This window comes from Etheostoma cragini, chromosome 2 (genome assembly GCF_013103735.1).
Source record: "Etheostoma cragini isolate CJK2018 chromosome 2, CSU_Ecrag_1.0, whole genome shotgun sequence".
NCBI lineage: Eukaryota > Metazoa > Chordata > Actinopteri > Perciformes > Percidae > Etheostoma > Etheostoma cragini.
Genome location: NC_048408.1, coordinates 25,651,075 through 25,671,551, shown reverse-complemented (window position 1 = coordinate 25,671,551; position 20,477 = coordinate 25,651,075). Strand labels below are relative to the sequence as shown.

The 20,477-nt window shown below is 39.7% G+C and overlaps 1 protein-coding gene across 1 annotated transcript in view; it reads right to left on the bottom strand.

The window, feature by feature from the left end:
- Positions 1–780: 780 nt before the first annotated feature.
- Positions 781–20,477, bottom strand: part of LOC117951881 (general transcription factor 3C polypeptide 1-like) — a 45,968-nt gene continuing 26,271 nt past the window's right edge. The window contains exons 7-42 of the mRNA XM_034883851.1: positions 20,280–20,376; positions 20,072–20,195; positions 19,729–19,908; positions 19,363–19,478; positions 18,379–18,431; positions 17,911–18,284; positions 17,691–17,762; positions 16,536–16,669; positions 15,819–15,946; positions 15,570–15,723; positions 14,930–15,033; positions 14,695–14,816; positions 14,062–14,382; positions 13,725–13,870; positions 13,465–13,562; positions 13,278–13,374; positions 12,463–12,646; positions 12,274–12,370; positions 11,626–11,758; positions 11,448–11,535; positions 11,269–11,327; positions 10,826–10,934; positions 10,594–10,736; positions 9,879–10,021; positions 9,715–9,799; positions 9,491–9,606; positions 9,334–9,393; positions 9,149–9,242; positions 8,280–8,452; positions 6,547–7,170; positions 5,764–5,906; positions 4,188–4,292; positions 3,811–4,106; positions 2,373–3,304; positions 2,064–2,250; positions 781–1,302 (exon numbers count right to left, since the gene is read on the bottom strand). Of these exons, the coding sequence (XP_034739742.1) occupies positions 1,090–1,302; positions 2,064–2,250; positions 2,373–3,304; positions 3,811–4,106; positions 4,188–4,292; positions 5,764–5,906; positions 6,547–7,170; positions 8,280–8,452; positions 9,149–9,242; positions 9,334–9,393; positions 9,491–9,606; positions 9,715–9,799; positions 9,879–10,021; positions 10,594–10,736; positions 10,826–10,934; positions 11,269–11,327; positions 11,448–11,535; positions 11,626–11,758; positions 12,274–12,370; positions 12,463–12,646; positions 13,278–13,374; positions 13,465–13,562; positions 13,725–13,870; positions 14,062–14,382; positions 14,695–14,816; positions 14,930–15,033; positions 15,570–15,723; positions 15,819–15,946; positions 16,536–16,669; positions 17,691–17,762; positions 17,911–18,284; positions 18,379–18,431; positions 19,363–19,478; positions 19,729–19,908; positions 20,072–20,195; positions 20,280–20,376 (6,304 nt within the window). The 3' untranslated portion in view covers positions 781–1,089. The remainder of the gene's footprint in view (positions 1,303–2,063; positions 2,251–2,372; positions 3,305–3,810; positions 4,107–4,187; positions 4,293–5,763; positions 5,907–6,546; positions 7,171–8,279; positions 8,453–9,148; positions 9,243–9,333; positions 9,394–9,490; positions 9,607–9,714; positions 9,800–9,878; positions 10,022–10,593; positions 10,737–10,825; positions 10,935–11,268; positions 11,328–11,447; positions 11,536–11,625; positions 11,759–12,273; positions 12,371–12,462; positions 12,647–13,277; positions 13,375–13,464; positions 13,563–13,724; positions 13,871–14,061; positions 14,383–14,694; positions 14,817–14,929; positions 15,034–15,569; positions 15,724–15,818; positions 15,947–16,535; positions 16,670–17,690; positions 17,763–17,910; positions 18,285–18,378; positions 18,432–19,362; positions 19,479–19,728; positions 19,909–20,071; positions 20,196–20,279; positions 20,377–20,477) is intronic.

The window sequence follows — 20,477 nt, the reverse complement described above, 5'->3', positions numbered from 1 at the left end:
AATTCTCAATTCGACCAACAGCCTCCTTTTCCTCAGAGATCCGCACGAACGCAAAGTTAGTTATGAATTTCTAACAATGATGTAAGGCTCAGACGGCGTCACCAAACTGTTTGTTTGTGCCTCCACCGTTCAGAAACTGAATACCAAACACTAATACTGAAACGCCTCTTCCTTCTCATTAGGTCGGAACCCAACCTGCCAAAGCAGAAGTGGTGTTGTTCTTATAGACCAGGTCACTCAGAGCGCGACATGCCATGCCATGCCATCATTTTTAATGATGGTATTGAAACTGATACCATTGCCATTTTCAAGACCGATTTTTATTACCGTAAGCTACCTGGGGGGCCCCATATGCAAGGTATAATTTAAACTTAGTTGCTGCTTAGAAAAGAACAGCAGAGCAACACAACCAGAATAGAATTAGGTGTCATACAGAGTCTGGCTTAAACTAACTTTATATTTGTTCAGGGATATGGAGGAGACCGTATGTCAGTAAATACAAAACAATCTGAACCACTAAATTAGGCCACCTAATTATAAAAACAAGCTCTGTGGAAACTAGCTACCAAACAGCCGCAATTGCCATTTTACAAGCAAGACACACAAGGCCCTAACACATAGGTGATTCAATACCATACCCCTTAAGCAACGCTGGGGGGGGGGGGCATTCATGTGCAGCCCCCTCACTCAGACATTCCTCCATTAGTGCAGTGTAGGACCTGTGCTTCAGACTCCTTTCTGGTACACGGGCATTTATCTACATGACAAATATAAGTCTAGAATGTAATGCAATACATTTTTATTAATAGTTTTAGTTAACTAGCATACAAAAAAGAACACAAAACTTAACTGAATTCTAAGACAAAGCGTAAGAAGAAAAAAATCCATTGAAAAAATTTACAAAGAAATCCCTGTTCTGTAAAACCAGAAATTAAATCTGTCAGAGAACCTGATGACATGACTTTCTATAATTAAATTGTTTAGGTGTATCACAACGGTCTGAATGTTGACAACTTTTTAGGGAGAAACTTTAAAAGCCTTATTTATTATTTGTTATCAGGTCAGGCCAGGTAAGGCTCGTGGTTGCTTTCATGGCAGGCAATTGTTCCAGTGCCGTTCGTTGGGTAACATCTGACTGAGCCGCAGGCAGCAGCTGATGGTGGGTTCATAAAACACCGTGTCTGCTTCCTCAATCTTCACTTTTGTCTCACTGCTTCTCCGGGGCACAGAGCGGGAGAACAGCGACGGTTTAGGAGCTTTAACCAGAGTCTTCTTCGTCACACAGCCAATGTCGATGAGGGCCTGTGGAGGAGACCGGTAGGCTTATATAAATATATATATATATGATATTAAAAAAATCATATTTACTAGGGTTGCACAGTATCTAGTTTTTTTCTTATCTTTATCGCAAAATCAACTAGCGCAATATACATATAGCGGCAACATGTCACGATAGAGGCGATTTTTTGTATTTGTTGAAAGAAAATATCAGTCGAAAATTGTAAATTAAAATGTAACATTCTTTTTTAAGTGGTGACTTCCAAGTTCAATTCAATGTTAAATTTCTTCAATAAAACAATGTTAGAAATTATTTCCTTTTATGTTTTAAATTCAACAAGCAATTTGTTGTGTTTCAGAAGAATACTAAAAGCAACAGAAAGGCAGAACTGAGTACACTTTAATATCTGTTCATTTATTGCAAGCAATATCATTATTGCAATATTCTGCAACAATATCGTATATCGCATACTTTCCTCATATTGTGCCACCTTATTATTTACTTTCACACATTTGCTCAATCCCTGGTCTTAACAAAACTGTACAGCTCTTTCATTTTAAAACAGATTTATCGTACTATTTCATATAGTTTTTTCATATTTTTATTGTTATGCACTAAAATATCAAGGCAAACTCCTTGCATGTGTAAACCTACCAGCCAATAAACCCAATCATGGATAATTACTTGAGCCATGAAGTTGCCCAAATGAGTTCTCTTTTACTGGAGACGAGTTTATCCGCTGATAGCCATGTGAGCTAGTGTAGGTGAGAGTTTCTGCATTTACCTGCACCAGGTCTAGCACCACCATTGGCTGCAGCACATCTTTGTAATGCTCCACCAGTGACTGTTGGGTGAGTCCGGGTCGGAACATGATGTTGTACAAAATGGCCTCCAGCATGCCTTTACACACCTGTCGGTTCAGATTGCCGTCAACCATGCGCCATGGCCGGCTGAGGAAACTCACAGTCTCACTGTGGAAAAAAGGTTGGAAACAGAGAGAAGAAAGAGATGACACACATGAAACACAAATGCAAAATTAACTGCAATAGATACTAGACTATTAGTCAATAGATCCCTCTAAGTCTGCACTTACCTATTATCAACGCTAGCTGGCGTTGTTGGTGGACAGCACGCTTCTCCCTCTCTTTCACCAGCTCTTCTGTTTGCTCGGACCCTACGATCTCTCTTTTCCTGTCTTATCTCAGTTTCCACCTTCTCCTTGCCTGCCTCCTGTTCTCTGTCCTCTTTAGGCAGGATCTGCTTCCCTGCCTCCTCCTCCTCCTCCTCTTCAGGCTGCATCCGCTTTCCTCCCTCCACCTCTCCCTCCTCCTCAGGCTGCACCTGATTTCCTCCCTCCTCCTCCTCCTCCTTCTCCTCCTCCTCAGGCTGCACCTGCTTTCCTCCCTCCTCCTCTTCCTCCTCCTCAGGCTGCACCTGCTTTCCTCCCTCCTCCTCCTCCTCCTCCTCCTCAGGCTGCATCCGCTTTCCTCCCTCCTCCTCCTCCTCCTCCTCAGGCTGCATCCGCTTTCCTCCCTCCTTCTCCTCCTCAGGCTGCATCCGCTTTCCTCCCTCCTCCTCCTTCTCCTCCTCAGGCTGCACCTGCTTTCCTCCCTCCTCCTCAGGCTGCACCCTCTTTCCTCCCCCCTCCCCCAAGTTCAACAATGTGTCTCCACTCCCATCATCTGCCCGTTCTTTCTGCTTTTCCAAATGTTCTTCCTCATTGGATTTCTCTTTTGTTACATCACTCGACAACCCCTCTGCGTCCCGTCTGTCCTCGCCCTTTTGTCCGTCCACAGCCCTTTTTTTTGCCGGCGGCTCCTCCGAGTCCTGTCGGCCTCGCCTGCCTTTGCGCATGAAGGGGATGTTGTGCGGTTTTTCCAAAAAGGGGAGTCGGTCAGATGTTAAGCGTGACTGGGACCACTGCTTGGAGTTTACAGTCAGCAGCCACGGATCAGCGTGCTGCATCAGCACCCAACGTATGCCCAAACCCCCGACTTTTAACACCTGGCCTTCTTCTTGTAACTCCTGGGGCAAAAAGGAAAAATTTTAAAATCTGGCACAACCACAGGAAAAGAAGAAAATAGGAAACTCATCGTTTTTTATTTGGAATTTGCCTTTCCAAAACCAGAACTGTAAGCAAAGGTGTAAGGCATAGATTCAACAGTGTATCTACTCATAAAATGCAAACGTTAGCATGTGTGGCTAACCAGCTCGGCAGCAATAGTAGCAAGCTAGCGCTACCTCACTAGCCAAAGACAGGACCTGTGTTCCTGGGGGCTTGGTGGGGACAGACAAGATGTTTGTCAAATCTGATATTTCTTTCTTATTACAAGTGAGGTTTCGAGAAAAAGTGCAGAGCGCAGTAATCGTGGATTGGCTTTCAGCTTTATTTTGTAGTTACTGCACATTTTACATGCAGTTTTTACTGAATTCTTATATTTCTATGGTCTAATATAATATGAATAAATGTTTTTATAGGGTAAAACATGTCTAACAGTCAGATTCCGGTCTTAACACATAAATGTGCTTACCGTCATGTACTGCTGCAGGCTCCTGGTGCGTCCGGACTGTGGCTCCTCCAGGTGTAAGTGAGTCTTATGGAGGTTATGTATTTCCAAACCTCTCTCACCAGCTGCATTTAAACTCCTCCTGAGCTGAGCACATGCTTCAATGTCCTGAGGAGTGTATCCTCTCTGCTCAATCAAACGCCTTTCGCACTCCTTCACACTGTTGGGAGAAGAGGACGAGAAACGGGTGGAGTAGGTAAGGATGGAGGGCAGCAGGGATGGACCACATTTAGTCAAGTCCAGTGGTGGAGAGTCTGAAACTGAAGAAAAGAAGCAACATTAACATTTATTTTCTAAAGATGAAACAGTGTTTGTAAATGCTTACATGCGTTGGTACTTACTCTCCTTACTAAACAAGTTGTGGGCAGGTGTGTTGCGCAGTTGCAACCTCATAACACAGGACTCCACCACGATGTTATCAGTGGTGTTGAGGTTACGTATTGTTACTAGAAACAAAACAAAATAACAATTTTACAAATCTCAATAGGGCTGCAATTGACTACAATGTTCATTACAAATTAGTCTCTCTTTTCATTCAATTAAATAACCAATTAATTGTGTCTGAACAACAGTTCTAAACACTAAGATATTAAATTCACAATGACATTAAACAGAAAAAGGAGCTAAAAACAGAGATTGTGTAACATTTTTGCTTGATAAAGGACAGTTGACTAATCAATGAATTGAATTTGAGTTTTAAATTTAAATACACAAAAGAGCACTTTTTAAAGTAAATCAAAGTCTTCTTTTTTTCCGTATTCAAATTTACATTACAATTTTTTTAGGTTTTTGTTCTTGTAAATAAGCTATAAAGCTTGCTTGTTTTATATGCTTTGATATATAATATTATTTAAATTTGTCATTGTCTTTTGATATAAATGTCAAATGTACTGAGACACAATTCAGTATGTTTTATCATTTCATTAGCAACTTGTGAGAAAATAAAATTGTTACCAAATACGTTTTTTAAGCTTTAAAAATTGCTTCACATTAGATTAAATACAGATATTGATTAGCCTAAATGTAATCACTGCAAGATGATTTTTTTATAGGGGTGTACAATTCAGAAAATGTCACCAATGGATTAGATTCAGATTTTTAGGCTCGATTAAATATTGATTCAAAGTGTGTAAATGTAGTTACTTTTCCCATGTATGTATGTATGTATGTATGTATGTATGTATGTATGTATGTATGTATGTATGTATATTCATAACTATAATATTCATGTGGATTTGTTAATTTGTTATTTTAACATCCTGTTAGGATCTATGTGTATGTTGTGTGTGATGGTGTCTGTAAGCTACTTGGACCTTGAATTTCCATTTGGGGATCAATAAAGTATCATGTGATTGCAGTAGACATCAATTTTTTTTTTCTTTCAAAAATACGAATACATTTTGAATTGGCAGAGCTTAAGTTGCGATCCAAATTCAGATCTATTTTTTTTGTTCCATACCCCTCATTTTTTAGATTCATAATGAGGTTAAAGGTGCCTTGACATACAAAACAGTTTTTACTTGCATTTTTTAAAATATGTTAGGTCAATATGTGTTTGTGTTATGTCGTGAATGTGAAAATGGACATATGATAACATAATGATAGCTAAGTTCTCATCGGCTAGCTGTTAGCCAATCGAGTCAAGCAGCTTAGCTCGTTGAATATTAATGAGAACTGGCACAAATTGAGAGGAGTTTTCTTGTAGGCTTTCTACCACAATACAATGGCTTGAAACAAGGTAACCAAGGCATTTTTTTCCACAACAAATGTCCATGGTAGAAGTTCAGACATTAACACAAATACGTGCCAGGGCACCTTTAAAAACTCCACTAGAGACAAGCGAGACATATTCACACATTACATAAGCAGAAAAATCATTTATCTAAGAAAGGTAAGGGGGGAAAAATGTAATTCTACCTATGCCAGGAAAGCAGTATCCGCGCATAATCAGGTAGTTGGTGTGAGACGCTTGATGTGACTTCACCTCCAGTCTTTTTTTCCCCTCACAGTCATCACCGTCGTCATCATCATCGTCCTCCTCTTCCAGAGCGGCAGCCATACTGTAAAGCCGCGGTTTATCTCAACATTATATTTCAACACAGACTTGAAATTGTTTTATTAGTTAGTTAGTCAAAAACAGCGAACAATCACAGCAAACACTTCAAGTAAAATTTACTAAGATTGCCACAAATTACCCTCAAGGCTGCAAAATTTCCCCTCAACACAATTTTACAATCTAGCAACATTTACTAAGACTTGTGATGTAAATGAGCGCAGCTGCAGTTCATCTTCTATGCATAGTCTCGCTAAATAAGAGGCTGTCACTGAAGTGTTTTTATTGTCTCACTGTCTCCCCCTCACTGTTTGCACAGTTAGTCAGTGGCATTAAGTACGTTCACTCAAGTACCACTGTATTTCCATTTTAAGCTACTTCTACTCCACTTCATCTTAATGCGCATCTACAGTATAGGAACACACAAGGCTAAGCTTTTCTTCTATTTTACCTGCACAAAGCCACAGCGCAGCCCTTTTGTGATAAAAGCATTTTCTTATATTCTTCTCGGATGACTGTAAAACAGCCACTTGAAGTTTACTTACATATGCCACGGGTGCTCTTAGCAACATCTCTGTTCCTGTTACTGTGCACAATCTCCTCTAGGTTATAACAAATTTACATGCAGTACACAGATTACACCTCACCTCTTGACTACTTCATTGTCCACCATGTTGCTGTCCACCACCACCATCTGTTTAGGAATGGACAGGTACACACTCAACAGTCCCAGAGACATCAGGCTGAGGGCGGCCACACAGGCTCCACCGGGCGAGTCCATGGAGTAGCGCAGCATGTCCGACACATCTGGAGGCTCCTCTGGCAGCTCATCTTTGGGCGGATGATCATCTTTCTGCTCTCTGCTGGATGGATCCTCACCAGAACCAGCTGTGAGGCCATCTTCCGGGGTTTTCTGTTCAGCTAGTTTGTTTGTTGCCTCGGGTTTCTCGTTGCTCACCTCCATCTCTTCTCCTTCAATTTTACTTTGGTCTCTCTCTCCTTCTCCTGTGGAGTCACTGTCAGCCTTCTCTGGCTGTGCCTCTGGTTTGCTTGCGGCCAGTCTTTTTCCTCCATCTTCTTTCCTTTCTCTTCGTTTTCTTTCCCTCTCTGACCCTGGTCTTCTCGCTACTTCGCCATTCTCTGGCCTGTTCTCGGTTTCATGGTAAAAAGCAATGAAAGGTATGTTGTCTGCCGTCCCGTTGTTAATTAGATTCCTCAAGAAGCGGAAAGAATCAGTGCACAGTGAGTGTGGAAAACGCCACGAAAAACACCTGTCAGAACAAAGTGAGAGAGGCGTGGTCAAAAAGCTTTGCAATCAAACAGTACACATTGTACAAGGATACAAATATTACTGCTAACAAAAATAGAAATGGTTTGACCAAATATTCCAGGGAATTCAACTCAGGCAGAACACAAGAAACAGGCTGTAAGGTTTAAATCAATATTAGAGTTTTGAGTTGGCTACATAAAAATCATATAAATATAAATTCATATAAATTCAATAGTCCTAATATTGGTAGAATCAGCTACTGCTTCTTTTCAGTCTGAATGAACATTTATAGAAGATGTTGCAGTTTTGAGGCTTTTGATTGGAAATGACTCCCCATGAAGCAGTGACTTATAAAAAGGCAGGAACCACAGAACAGGGCTCAGAAACCAAAGATGGAGAATTAACCGTAAGTAGAGTTCCTAAAAAGTTCCTAGATAAGCTCTTGCAATCACAAAAGGCATAAATAAATTGCTCTTTTACACCCTACTAATGGCTGCCATGATTACGATTAACACTATCCCGTAACCACTGACAGATTTAAGATATATATATATATATTTGATATAAATCAAATCCATTTTCCAGAATCCACAGCCACTATTCCTTAGGTGGAGAAGCTCTGGTTGGGTGCTGAGACACCATAGACCAGAGAGCATTAGAGCAAATCAAAAGCACTTTCAAAACAGTTTTTACCCAGCAGCCATCAGACTGCTGGCCAAGGATATTCTATCTGGTTGGAAGTACCCTGTCCCACCTCAGACTTAGACACATTGGGACCACATGTGCACACACATGCGTCCACAAGATTGCACGTGTTATTCTGTATTAGAAGAAGTGGGAGCTCTTATTGTGAAGAAACAGCAAATGTTGCAAATATAAAGTAGCGTTAACATCAATATAAAATGTAATACTAACAAGGTCCCTTACAAATATATCAAAACAAATACAAAATAAAAAAGGCACAATAAGTAGGCAGTAAGGCAGGATTTTGCAGATGCTACAATGAGACATGTTGGCCAGGTATGTTTAGTAAATTAGATAATGTCTGTCAATTGACATCTTAGTTGAATAAATTATAAGTAATTTGAGTATTCACAGTACTCTGTGTACCTGTAGTAGGACTGGGACAGCTGGTAGGACATGGGCAGGATGGGCAGCGCTCGGTTCTTCTTGGGCCCAAACGGCTGATTGACTCGACGGCGGTTGACCAGACCCCTCTTCCTGCATTGTACAAACACTTGGCACAGCAGCTCCTGGTTATACTTACTGTACATGTGGAAGGTCTAAGAGAGAAGACGGATAATTAATCAGATCTAATGGAAACTGAAAAGCTAAAAAAAAACTCCTTTTCAGACTTTAGGTAATTTGTAACTGATTTCAATTTCATGGTGTTTCTAAGCCTGTTTTTCTTTTTTACATCTGCTGCCCTATTTATTTTTTTATTGTCAGGGCTCCTGCACACTGCCTGTGTGTTGTGAGCGCGTCAGCTGCGTGGTGTGTCCATTTTTTACATTTTTGCCTGCACACTGCTTGCGTTACACGCAAGTCTCAGGCAAAGCGCGCACATGTTAGAAATAGGACCGACGCCTATGTTTTCACGCGACACACAAGCGAGTTAGAAGCGTTTACAGTCAAAATAGAATACAAAAAGATTTTATTTGTCATTTTGACACAAATACATTTAATAAATGACACTGATGTTTCAAAGTTTCAAGGTTTCAAGGTTTTGACATAAATGCAGATATAAGTGTAATTAAAAATATAAAAAACTAAATAATTATCAATTTTCCGATAATACACCTGTCAATACAGAATGAAATATTCTGTAGCCTATGTTGCCGTCAATACTGCCAACGTTGTCAATGCTGTTATCAAATAAGTATATATTTATGTTTAACATGAAGTATAATACTGCTCATGAAAGGTGCTACACCAATATATTGAAAGAACAAGGGGAAGCAAATTAAAGATGGCCGTACCTGAAAGGATCTGGACGACTTCATCTGAATGTTGGTCATTGCCAGAGTACTTTGGATCAAGTTATGTAACACTATGCTATGAATGTCATCTGTGCTGCAATGGACACACACAGGCAAACAATTAACTGCAACCATGACATTACATAAAATGTATTTAGTAGAAGAAAATCTAACTGAGTCCTAACCAGTTGAGATCGTCTTTCCATGCCACCCGCCTTCCATCTTCTATTGTTGAGACCTTAAACCTGTAACGCACACAAACAGCGTCACACAAACTGCACCCAGCCATCGCTGCTGGTCAAAAGTCAGCACGTCAAACCACCTCCCTCTGGTGGTTCTTACCCCGAGAAGAGCTGATGTTTCGTGTCAGGTATGATCATATCACGAGCGCTCAGAAAGACAGCGCTGAACTTCTGTCTGAGCAGCCTGGCATACTCAGAGAACGCTTTCCCACAATCCTAAAAACAACACAAGCAGATATATTTATGTAAGAAATAATAAGTCAAATTCTAACTTTCAGAACCGAAACATAGAGTGAAAACAACATCAACGAAACAAAAAGACACCTCTGGATTGTCTGGATCTGCAGGCTTCTTTGCTTCCAGCAGTCTCATCAGAGGTTTGTCCTGGTACACCTCAGCCAGACAGATCCTGCAACACACAGTTGACAGTTGAACAACACGTGCAAGTTTTTGTAACATAAATGTCTGCTTTTATTATGTCTACTTACCTGTAGTTCAGAAGAGTCTGAGGGTTTTTGAGAATGTATCGTGTGCGACGCCCGACAGCGAGAGATGTTTTATCCATTGATATCTCAAACTCTGCTTGGAGAAGGTCTCTTACCAGACAGTAAGGTATGAATGCCCTCTTCAACTGCAATACATTACCAACACACAATGATGTTTTGATCCAAACAAGCAAACACAAGTGCTCATTACATTTTTTTTTTTTTTTCACTGGATCAGTGGTTCCTGACCTTTTTGGCATGTAAACCCTTAAAACTAATCAATGTCTTCTACTGATCGCTTGCTTCGGGTTATGCCTTTGTGCACACTTGGAGTTGGAGAGAAGCCCAAAGAGATGACATTATCCAGTACTTCAACAAAAAACTGCGATATAATTAAACATAATTTTGTGTAGCAGAAACCTGTTTGAATTTCTTTCCAATCATTTAATCAGCTTGTGACTAATCACATCACATTTATCTTGGGCCCAAGACGCTAAATGATTAAAAGTTTAAAAAGCAAAAAAAAATATTAATGTTGCATCAAATATAGTCTTTAAGACATCCCTTTGATCGAAACAAAGACATCTAAAGTTGAATTCTGAGATCATAAAAATCAATCTGGTTTGTTTGGCCATAACTGGTAGACACGGGTCCATGCAAAGGTTGGGAACAACAACACATTAGGACAACACTTCTCCATGTAGTTGTGTGTGCGTACTTTGCTGTTGAGTAGTTGTGAGGCCACACTGCAGAGCATCATCAGGGAGTCTTCCTGGACAGACCAGTAGACTCTCTGTCTGGTCATCCTCTTCAAAGCTCGGTGGTCGGCCTCGTCGTGGGCAGGCAGGCGTTTCTTGGGCTCTTTACAGCAAAAAACAAAAAATCTTTCAACAGTCTTCAGTCTCTAGGCCATCAGTCAAATGCTTGATTTTTTTAAGCTCACGCTGTACCTTTCTTCTTCTTGCGTGGGGCCTTGACAACCTCCTTTTTACTTCTCTTCCGTTTCTGTCTCTTTCCTCCAACCACCTGCTGGTTTCTGGAAGCAGGCTCAATATCCACCTGATTATAAACATGGGTGAACATAAAACACTGTCTGTAGCCTAACTTTCTATTATTTTGTCTAGTCAGTTTATATCAAAGCAGGTAAATAAAATAAAAACCTCTGCATAACTGCAAGTCTAATAGCAATACAATCTACATCTTCCAAAACCATCACAGTTGAATCAACACCTCAACACTTTCCACAAAAACTGAACAATGTAACATTTATTGCAAGACTGTTTTCAAGTATACAGTATTGAACTACATTAGTTTCACCTTGGTGCACCTACAAACGTAGTGTATATAAATATATAATGACGCAATAAAGAAATGAAATTGACAGAACTTGTACCTCAATAGTTTCTATCAGTGGTCGCTTGGCAGTCACATAACGAGGTGCAGTGCTTCCTCCTGTTGCACACACATTTATTTAAATAAATGTCTGTTAAGTCACTTTCTACTTCCGAATGAGGTAACACAATTAATTAAAAAAGAAAGAAATTCATTATCTTCTATGCAGCAGCTACTCACCAGCTTTAAGGGCAATCCTGAGAGCATTTTTACTCAGCAGGCTCTTAAGTCGGATTTTATTCTCCTTCGCCTCTAAACCACTTGGGATCTAAAAAAACAAAAACATATACATATGAACAAACATTAGGCCACATTTAATATTGTCCCTGTCTACGTGCACATACCTACTATTACCTACCGTTCTGATAGCAAGGAGGTGATTGGTCCACAACCAGTTGCGTTTAAGATGAGCAAAGAATTCAGAGTCCAGACCTCCTGCTCCTTTACCGTCTCCTGGTATCGACCCGTCGTCACACGCTTCACGACTGCCCCTGTGTGTGTGTGTTTACAGATTCATCAGTGCTACTATAACACACTGGTGATGAACTGTATTTATACCTGTTTTCTTTGGTAAAAAAAGCTTTGAGTTGATTAGCATATAAGACATGAAAAATAGAACAGGTAGAGTAAGTTAAATGGCTTTATGTCGTTTACAGCTGATTGGGATAGCTCATAGTGACTGTATAATTTAATAACAATCTACAATTTAGACCAATAATGGAGCAAGGGTGACACAAATCTCATAAAAAATACAGTCATTTAGACCTTTATCATATGCCAATTGAATTAACTGACCTTTGCATCATAATTTTCCACACTACAGCTAGATTTGTCTAATTCTGTCTTACTCTTTTGTAATGCTTTCAATTCTACTTAGTGTCTTTTGATATTATCTTTTGATATTGGCTTGTGTTTCTTTTATTTCATACATTGAATTGTTTTGTTATTATGAGGCGGCATACAAATAAACTTGTTTTGCCTTACAGAGGAATCACACTCCACTTACTTGAGCAGGTATGCCAATCCTACGAACACGTTGCGTTCATGCACAAAGGAAGGAGCATTTTCTTCGTCTGTGGCACTTCTCTTATTGCGGATTACACCTAAAGATTTTTTTTTTAAGTGAAATAAATAAATGTCCTTATAATTTGCCGGTGCTGTGAGTGATTCTGTTTATGTGTGTGTGCGCATGTACCCAGTGGTGTATTGAGGCAGACACACATCAGGTCAAACCAGTAGTTTTCAACATCTTCAGCAGTGTTAAAGGCATACTGGCGCTTCTCAAATGGTTTGTCCTGTGACTCTGTGACCAGCCAGTAGTGAGGCTCAGCGCTGGTGGTGTCAACAATGGTGGCATTGCGCCTCAGGTACAAAAACACCTGTAGTGCAGATATGAAGACAAAAAGATGAGACATTAAAAAAAAAAGAGAATTTACTTACTTTGGATCTCGTTTGACCAAATAAAGAGCTTCTGTTTTTTTATGAGATAATAATGCTTTATTTAAAACTACAGATACTGATTGCTTCCTTACTACTACTTACTTCCTACTACATCTGGTTTCTTTTGCAAAATGTCAACTTCTCATACTCTTTTAGTCTCACAAAAACATAAATAATAATTGTTACAATAATGTTTTATGACCATCAATTTACTTTGGTGGATTTTAATAGAAAACAAAAAAAAATCAAATCTTTTTAAACCACCAGAAACATCTGATGTATAAATAAGTACTTTTTAGGATTATCGATATATATTGTTTTTGTTTTAAGATTAATTTGTCTTGTTTATTTTATTTTAAACTTTGCTGAACTATGTGCAACTTGTATGTTTGTATATATACATTTATTATGTTTTGCATTGCAGAAAAAAAATCAGCGAAGTTTGTCTTCTGCTCTTTCAAGCAGAAATTCTGTGATTTATGAAGGGATCAAAGCAGCAGTCAGATAATAAAAAAATTCTGTGTGGTGTCTTTGTAGCATTGACAAACTTGATGTGGTTACTGTGAATACCTGGTCTTTCTCCTTGAACTTCTCCACAGGACCAAACTGCAGCAGACCCATGTAGACCAACTTCTGCAGGTTCTCATGAAATGCGAATATGTATTTCCTTTTGTAAAAAAACAAAACATAAACCCTCCATTCAGATTCACAGGAATACTGTGTTTTAGAGAGATAACAAAGGAAGAAAGAGAGTCACCGTTTGAAGAGCAGCTGTCTTCTCATTCTGGCCGGCAGCGCCCTAATAAGATGGTGTTGTTTTACAGGGTCGTTGAGGTAATCCTCCAGTCCTTCTACCTGTGGACACAAGTCAGCAAATGTGTTTTTATGTATCTTTCTTCATGTGTTGCAAGCTGTGCTATAAGAAATAGACAGTGACTGCTATCCGTGAGAAGTAAGGTAAGTGGGATGAACGGTAGAACCTCTTCTTTTAAAACAAAAACAAAAGTATTTCCTCACCTTATAATTGATCTGTATGACCTGAATGAAGATAGAGAGAGGCAGGCAGAGTAGCAGGTCGCCGACCCTCGCCCAGCCGCTGCCAAACTCCTTGTGCACACGGACAGGAGGCATGAATTTCTTCCATGACTCTTCATCAGCATACACTGAGCAGAGACAGGCAAAAAAAATCAAGATGGTTAGTTAGGAAACGGTTTATGAAACCTACCCTGAAAGAGAAACCAAAAACAATACACGTCCCTTTATTCACTATATCTAACCGTGTGCAGGACATAAATGTCAAAAAGGCAAAGGGGTTTTATTAAAAGGAAAGTTCCCACACATGATGCTCTCTCACCTTTCAGGCCAGACTGAGAGCAACTAGGTGTTGATACATCCTTCAGCACCTCCTCTTCATCGCCAGATGATGCCACATCCAAGTTACAATCTGCAGCTAGGGGGTCCACAGAGTCTTTCGGATCCTGTTTCTCTTGACTGTCAGGGTGTTTGGCATCAGGATTAAATCTGTTCAGGTCTGCTGGTGTTAGGCCAGTTGAGTGGGTGTCAGTGAAGTTGTGTCTGAGTGGGTGCCCATATATCAGGTACCAGAGGAAGTTATGAACAAGACGCAAGCGATGCATCTTAGGCTGGAAGCCAAAGGTCTTCCCCAATCCCCGAACTATAAAAATAGAGACAAAGAACAAAAAACATGCATGGGGTTGAAAGATTTAGAGGAGAATAACATCGGATCTTGTGGATATCAATAAAGTGCACACTTAGTCAATAAGAAACTTAAAGAGAGCAGTAACGTGGGCAAAACTGCAAGATCTGAAATCATTTTTTTCCCAAACTCTTCTTTTTCTTTGGGCCCTGAATTTGTGGCAACAGTTTGGTATTTTGTGACCCTGACAAACAGCCCCCCCAGATGTCCATGATGACCAAAGTATCTCTTCCCACGTTCCTGCTCTTTTAATATGCAGTGGAACAGAACCTCTTGTGGGCTGGAACTCTTCTTTCTTCTTCTTTTCTACTTTTTGGGCTTTAGAAGGGCTGCCGTTCGTCTCATCAGAACCTGATCCTTGCTCTCTGGCTTTCTCTTCGGCGAGCTGCAGACTAAAGGGACAGAAAGGAAAGACAAAGCACAATCAAGGTCAAGAAGCAAGACACGCGGCATGTTTCTCCTACAGACTAATTCACTTATTTCAAAGTATTTATTTTGCACTCACCGCACAGCTGCGTAAGAGCTGGAGATTCTGAAGCGGACCTGTTCAATGACTCGGCTCACTATGTCATCTTTGGGCTGAACGGAAGGATGGACAACCATCTCAATCTGCAGGAAGGGGAATGTCAACAATTAACAAAAGGCCATATCTCTTTTCTCTTGCAGTTCTCATCATGACTGGGTATGTACACTGATTAAAAGGGAATACAATATATCGTTTACAATCCATTCAATTGTGCATTATTTTTAACAGATGAAGAATTCCTCACATAGTGAGAATGGTTTTGCAACCAAATTTGTTTAAAAAAAACTTGCATCATATCATTCTAAGCCACTTTCACAATTTATATTCATTTTTTTATTTTGATCTATAAATAGAACACCTTGCCTTATCTTCAAGTTCCTAGCAAGAAAGCGAACAAGCGTATTTCTCAAAAGGTCAAACTTTTAGCTGCCTAAAAGATAAATAAATAAATTCGACATTTTCAAATCAGCTGGGTGACTTAAATGTCATTGGATACACACCACCGTAAGATGCCTTCACCGTGTGGTCAGTAGTTTTATTTAGGCAGTGGAAACAATGAATCAAATCCCTACAGGCTTATAAAATATAACCAAATAAAGGTGTGATGCGTGTAATTTACATTCTTGGTGATTCCATCCTGTATGATGGTGGTCTTGTAAACCTTAAGTAAGCCTTCTCTGGACAGACTGTCGACAAGACGTAAAATAGTCTTCTTGCAGCACTTTGAGCTGGATCCGTCCTGCTTCTCGTCATCGTTGATTATCTTCTGTAGCCTGGGGAAAACATAGATGATGTTTGTGGGTTCCCCTCACTTACGGCGAGATTAAAATGCTTTGAAATGAACTGATCACATTGAAGACTAACTGACGGGAAAAGACCCTCGATGACTTTGAAGCTTCGGACAGCCTCGACGATCAGATTCTTCCTCCTCAGCAGGCGGTACGTCTCATGAGATCTCTCAGACGCCCTTTGGTATTTTGTTTTGCCAGGCGGGGCCTAAAGGGGGTGAACTCAAAGGTTACTTGGTAGAAAGACGTATTCAGATCCTTTACTTAAGTAAAAGTACTATTACCACAATGGAGAAATACTCTGTTACAAGTAAAAGTCTTGCATTGCAAATGCTACTTAAGTAAAAGTATGTAAGTATCATCAGGGAAATATACTTAAAGTATTAAAAGTACTCAATGCAGAAAAACCCTCACAATTTAGAAACTGGAAACGATCCAAACAGTTCTGTGTTTAATCGTGTTATCACTTCAGCTGGACTTGTAGTTTAATTTATAGTAAAACATCATATTTTATAAACTGTTCGGTCTGCAAAAATCTTAATCTATAAAGTAACTCGTAACTAAAACTGCCAGATTAATGTTGTGGAGTTAAAAGTACAATATTTCTCTCTGAAATGTAGCGGAGTAGAAGTAGAAAGTGTCAGGAAAAGAAAAGACTCAAGTAAAGTACAGTAATCAAATACAGTACTTGAGTACATGTACTTTGTTACATTCCACCACTGCTTTTAACACTCATCTCAAACAGCTGGAACCAAAAAGGGAAACACCAACACAGAAAACAACTGGATCTGACTAACCCGCGGCTTGCAAACATCTTTAACAAGCACAATGTTGTTCTCCACCGAGGAATCGTCTGCATTCAACAGCTCACTCTGGAGTAAAGTGCTGGAAGTACTTGAGTTGGATTCTTCGTCCTCAACTCGAGCTTCTTCTGACAGAAGAGACAGTCTGAATTAAATATGATTTAACAGACCAAAGGTAAAATACACATAATATATAACATTGAAAAAGGCTGAAGAAATCCTAATATCACACAATGATACAAAGATTTGTCAACTTTTTGTTGACTATAAATCAGGTCTGGCAACTTTGATAAGTCAAAAGTGAGACAAGTACAAGTGACGATATGGATTATTATTATTACAAATAAATAACATTTTCCTTATTGTCAATATGAACCTGTATTTAATGATGTCCTCAATCTTAAAGAAAAGTTAAAACAATGCTTGTCCCGTTGATTGAAATGGTTTGTAGATTTAAGAATGACATCTTGAAAATATAAATTCTCAAGTATTTCTTATCTCCTACCTGATATGATGATTAGATAGAAATATTAAATGATGGTCCAGTCAAAGCTCAAAATAGGGCCAAATCATATCTGCCCAAACTTCAGTTAACATCAACACCTTCTCAACATAAAATCATTCACATCATCAAAGAGGAGCCACAGTTGATGGCATATGGATGTCCTAGTTACATTCTATAATGAACACATGCTGCACATGCCCTATTCACTTCATTTGCAGCACAGTAGGTGACAGTATGGTTAATAAGCCATTCATAGCTAATCACAAGCTCTGTGTTAAGGTAAAAAAACAATGTGTGGAGTGCCCAGATAGCAATTTAGGACTAAGAAATAGACTTTATTCTCTAGATTTGATTGTAGTAACATTATGAAGTAACGCTCATGAATAATGACTGCTCTGTCCGAGTTAATAAGAATAACATATTTTCGGGCTTGTGTCTTAAACGTACTTGTTGAAGCAGCAATCATCAATGTCTTTATATTGACTATGCAATTGTGAGAGGGGTCTCTCAAATTGACAAACCCATTAGGGCTGTAACGAATACCGTTTTTTGAGCTTTGGTGCTTTTCAACATCGAATATTGATTATCTCTTGTTTGACTGTTGCCGTAGTTTGGATAAAGTGTAGTGTGTTTCAGCCAATTACCTGCTGTTGGAGTGGGAGACACTGAGTCCAGAGTCACACTGGTGGTGGAGTGGTTGCAGGCAGGTGTATCATCTGAGTGAAGAGGTCGGACAACGTAAAGATTATTAAACCAACACTTTGATCATCACAGGTCACAGTTTGTTATGAAGTTGAATTTTAGCTCACAACGTTTTAAAGTAAGTTCTGGTGTGAAATTTTCAAAAACTTAATGAGTACTCACCTTCAGCTGGTGTGAGTTGTACAATGGAGATGTCAGGTTGCGTTTGATTAGTTTCCACACTGCTTTTCTCCCCTGCCGATGTTCCGTTTCCTCCTGCTTCACCTTCCTTTCCAACCAAACCTTCAGCTGCTGTATCCTCTTCTCCATCGCCACACGTCTGCTTAGCCTCCTCTGCATCTTTGTTTCTCCCTTCAACTGATTTCTTAACCTTATTTGCTGCAGGAGTTTTTGAGTTTTCTTTTGCTTTAGACATTGATGGTGTTGTAGGGGTGGGCGGTGCAGCATCTGATGTCTGTGGTGCAGAAGAGTAAAGAAGCTTCTTCCGTTCCTGCTCCTTAGCAAACTGTTGGAGTTTAGCACTCACACCAAAACATCTGTCATGAGAAGTAAGCAATACAACAGTGTTTGATATGATGTGGTGGTAAAGTAAGAATTTAGAAAGCTACACTAGTTTAAAGCAATACACACTTATGGCTGATAAATTTTGTAGTCCTCTGCCGACCCTCGTCCTCCATGAATCCCTGAAGGGTTAAACACATTACACACAAACAATGAGTGACCATAAAAATGGAAACCCTTTTAAAATGTAATAAAATAGCCCTGAATTAAATCTACATTACTTAAAATGCTCAGTTTTTGTATAATCTAATACTTTGTCTTGACTCAAATTGAGGCCGCTAGTGTGTCATACCGGATACCTTCTCAATGTAACATTGCTCATTGATCACCACAAAAAAACTCTATTTTCCACTCAAACCAACAGATCCACAAGCTTCCCAGCTGACACCAAACATTCTTTCATTGATTCAATCAGATCAGAGAACTGTACCACGAAGCAAGATTTGGGGTTACCAAGGTAACTTCAGGTTCCACCCAGGGTTTTGTGTATCACAACGGTGAGTCACTTCTTACCTGGTTAAATCCCCGTGGTAACTTATGCTGTGCACCTAAACTGCTCGGGAGCAGGTTATGTTTGAGATTAGAGATCAACCGTTGTTAAAGCACCACCTACTGACCCAAACAATACTCGATTGATAACGGCGTCAGGGTCAAGTCGGATGAAGGAAATAAATCCAGGGAATGATGATCTTGCTCTGAAGTACAGGCCTAGTGTTTATCACAGCATTGTACAGAGAAGGTGTTATCTTTCTGCTGCTTGACCTCTGGTGGAAGTTGTGTGGGTGGGAAGCCCAAACATATCCAACAATTGAAAGTCTGCTGCCAACGTGATTGCATTTACAAACTAACATGCAGTTATGTAGATTATGGATAATTTTTCCCAATCTCTCTAATTGAAAATATATGAGTCTAACAGACGTCACTGGTTTAGACTTCACTGCAGTTTTAAGCAGTTTTTGAAAGGAAGAAACAGTACATACAGAAAAAGTATTTTTGGTAGGGAACAAATGTATGTTGTTGTCAAGAGAAAGGTATTACCAGCAGAGGACTTACCTTTATCAGTCCTTCCCTCTCCAGCCTGCGGCAGATCATACGAGATTCCAGCTTGCCGATGTTCATCCTTGACCCGACACCCCTCTGGGGGATTCCCTTTGGGCCACAGGAAATTACTGCATTACAGCCAAAAAGAACACAGGCAAGTATTACAATTAAGTCATATAGTGTAATGGTATCTTATCTCATTTGTTATCTTAATTTAGATAATTACAGTGCAAACAACAACTTCTTGTTTCATTTTGTCTGTCCTCCTGAATATGGGATCTGAAGAGAAACAATTGAATTCCGGACTGAGCCCTAAACTAATTTGCTTATCTACTTAGAACAAAATGAAACCTTGCGTGGACAGTAGTGAACACCTACCAATGTGATAGGCCTGTGTCAGGACATCGCTCTCCATGATTTGCCCCTCTGAAGGGAGAGGTCTTCTTCTCGTTGCACCATCATCTTCTTCGTCCTCGTCCTCATCGTCGTCATCCTCAGCGATGCCTTTTCCTGTGTATGGCTTTAACAGTCTCAAACAGCGCACAAGCACTTTATTCCCTGGAGAAAAAAGTGAAATGATTATGGGGAAATGCACATGTTAAATTGAGCAGTCAAATAAGAAACTGCCTACCATAAAAATTACTAATATCCATAATAAAAATCAATAAATGTCATTAGTGATTGTATTGATGTTTTTTTTGTACCATATCAAACAGATTACCTTTTTTGTTGGTGCAGGGCCCGGCGCCGGGATCTAAGTCCTCCAGAGGGAACTGGCAATACTCTACCAACTTGGCAGATCGCATGTATTGAAATACACGTTTAAAAGTACCCTCATCTACATTCTGCAAGAAAGCACACAGTTACCACAAAGAAAAGACGAACACAAACAGACACAGACACACACACACACAGAGAGAGATACTCACAAGTAGATCTTTGAGAGTCAGCATAGTGGAAAACTGACCAGGCGACTGCTGAAGAAAGTTGGACACATACTCCATCAGTATGTCATACTTTGTCCTCCTGAAAGAGCAGAGGGGGTTAAGGGAAGTTTCTTCGATGGGTGCTCAGAAATATTGCAATATTGATTTTGTAATGCTACATTTGTGAACAAGCATTGGCTT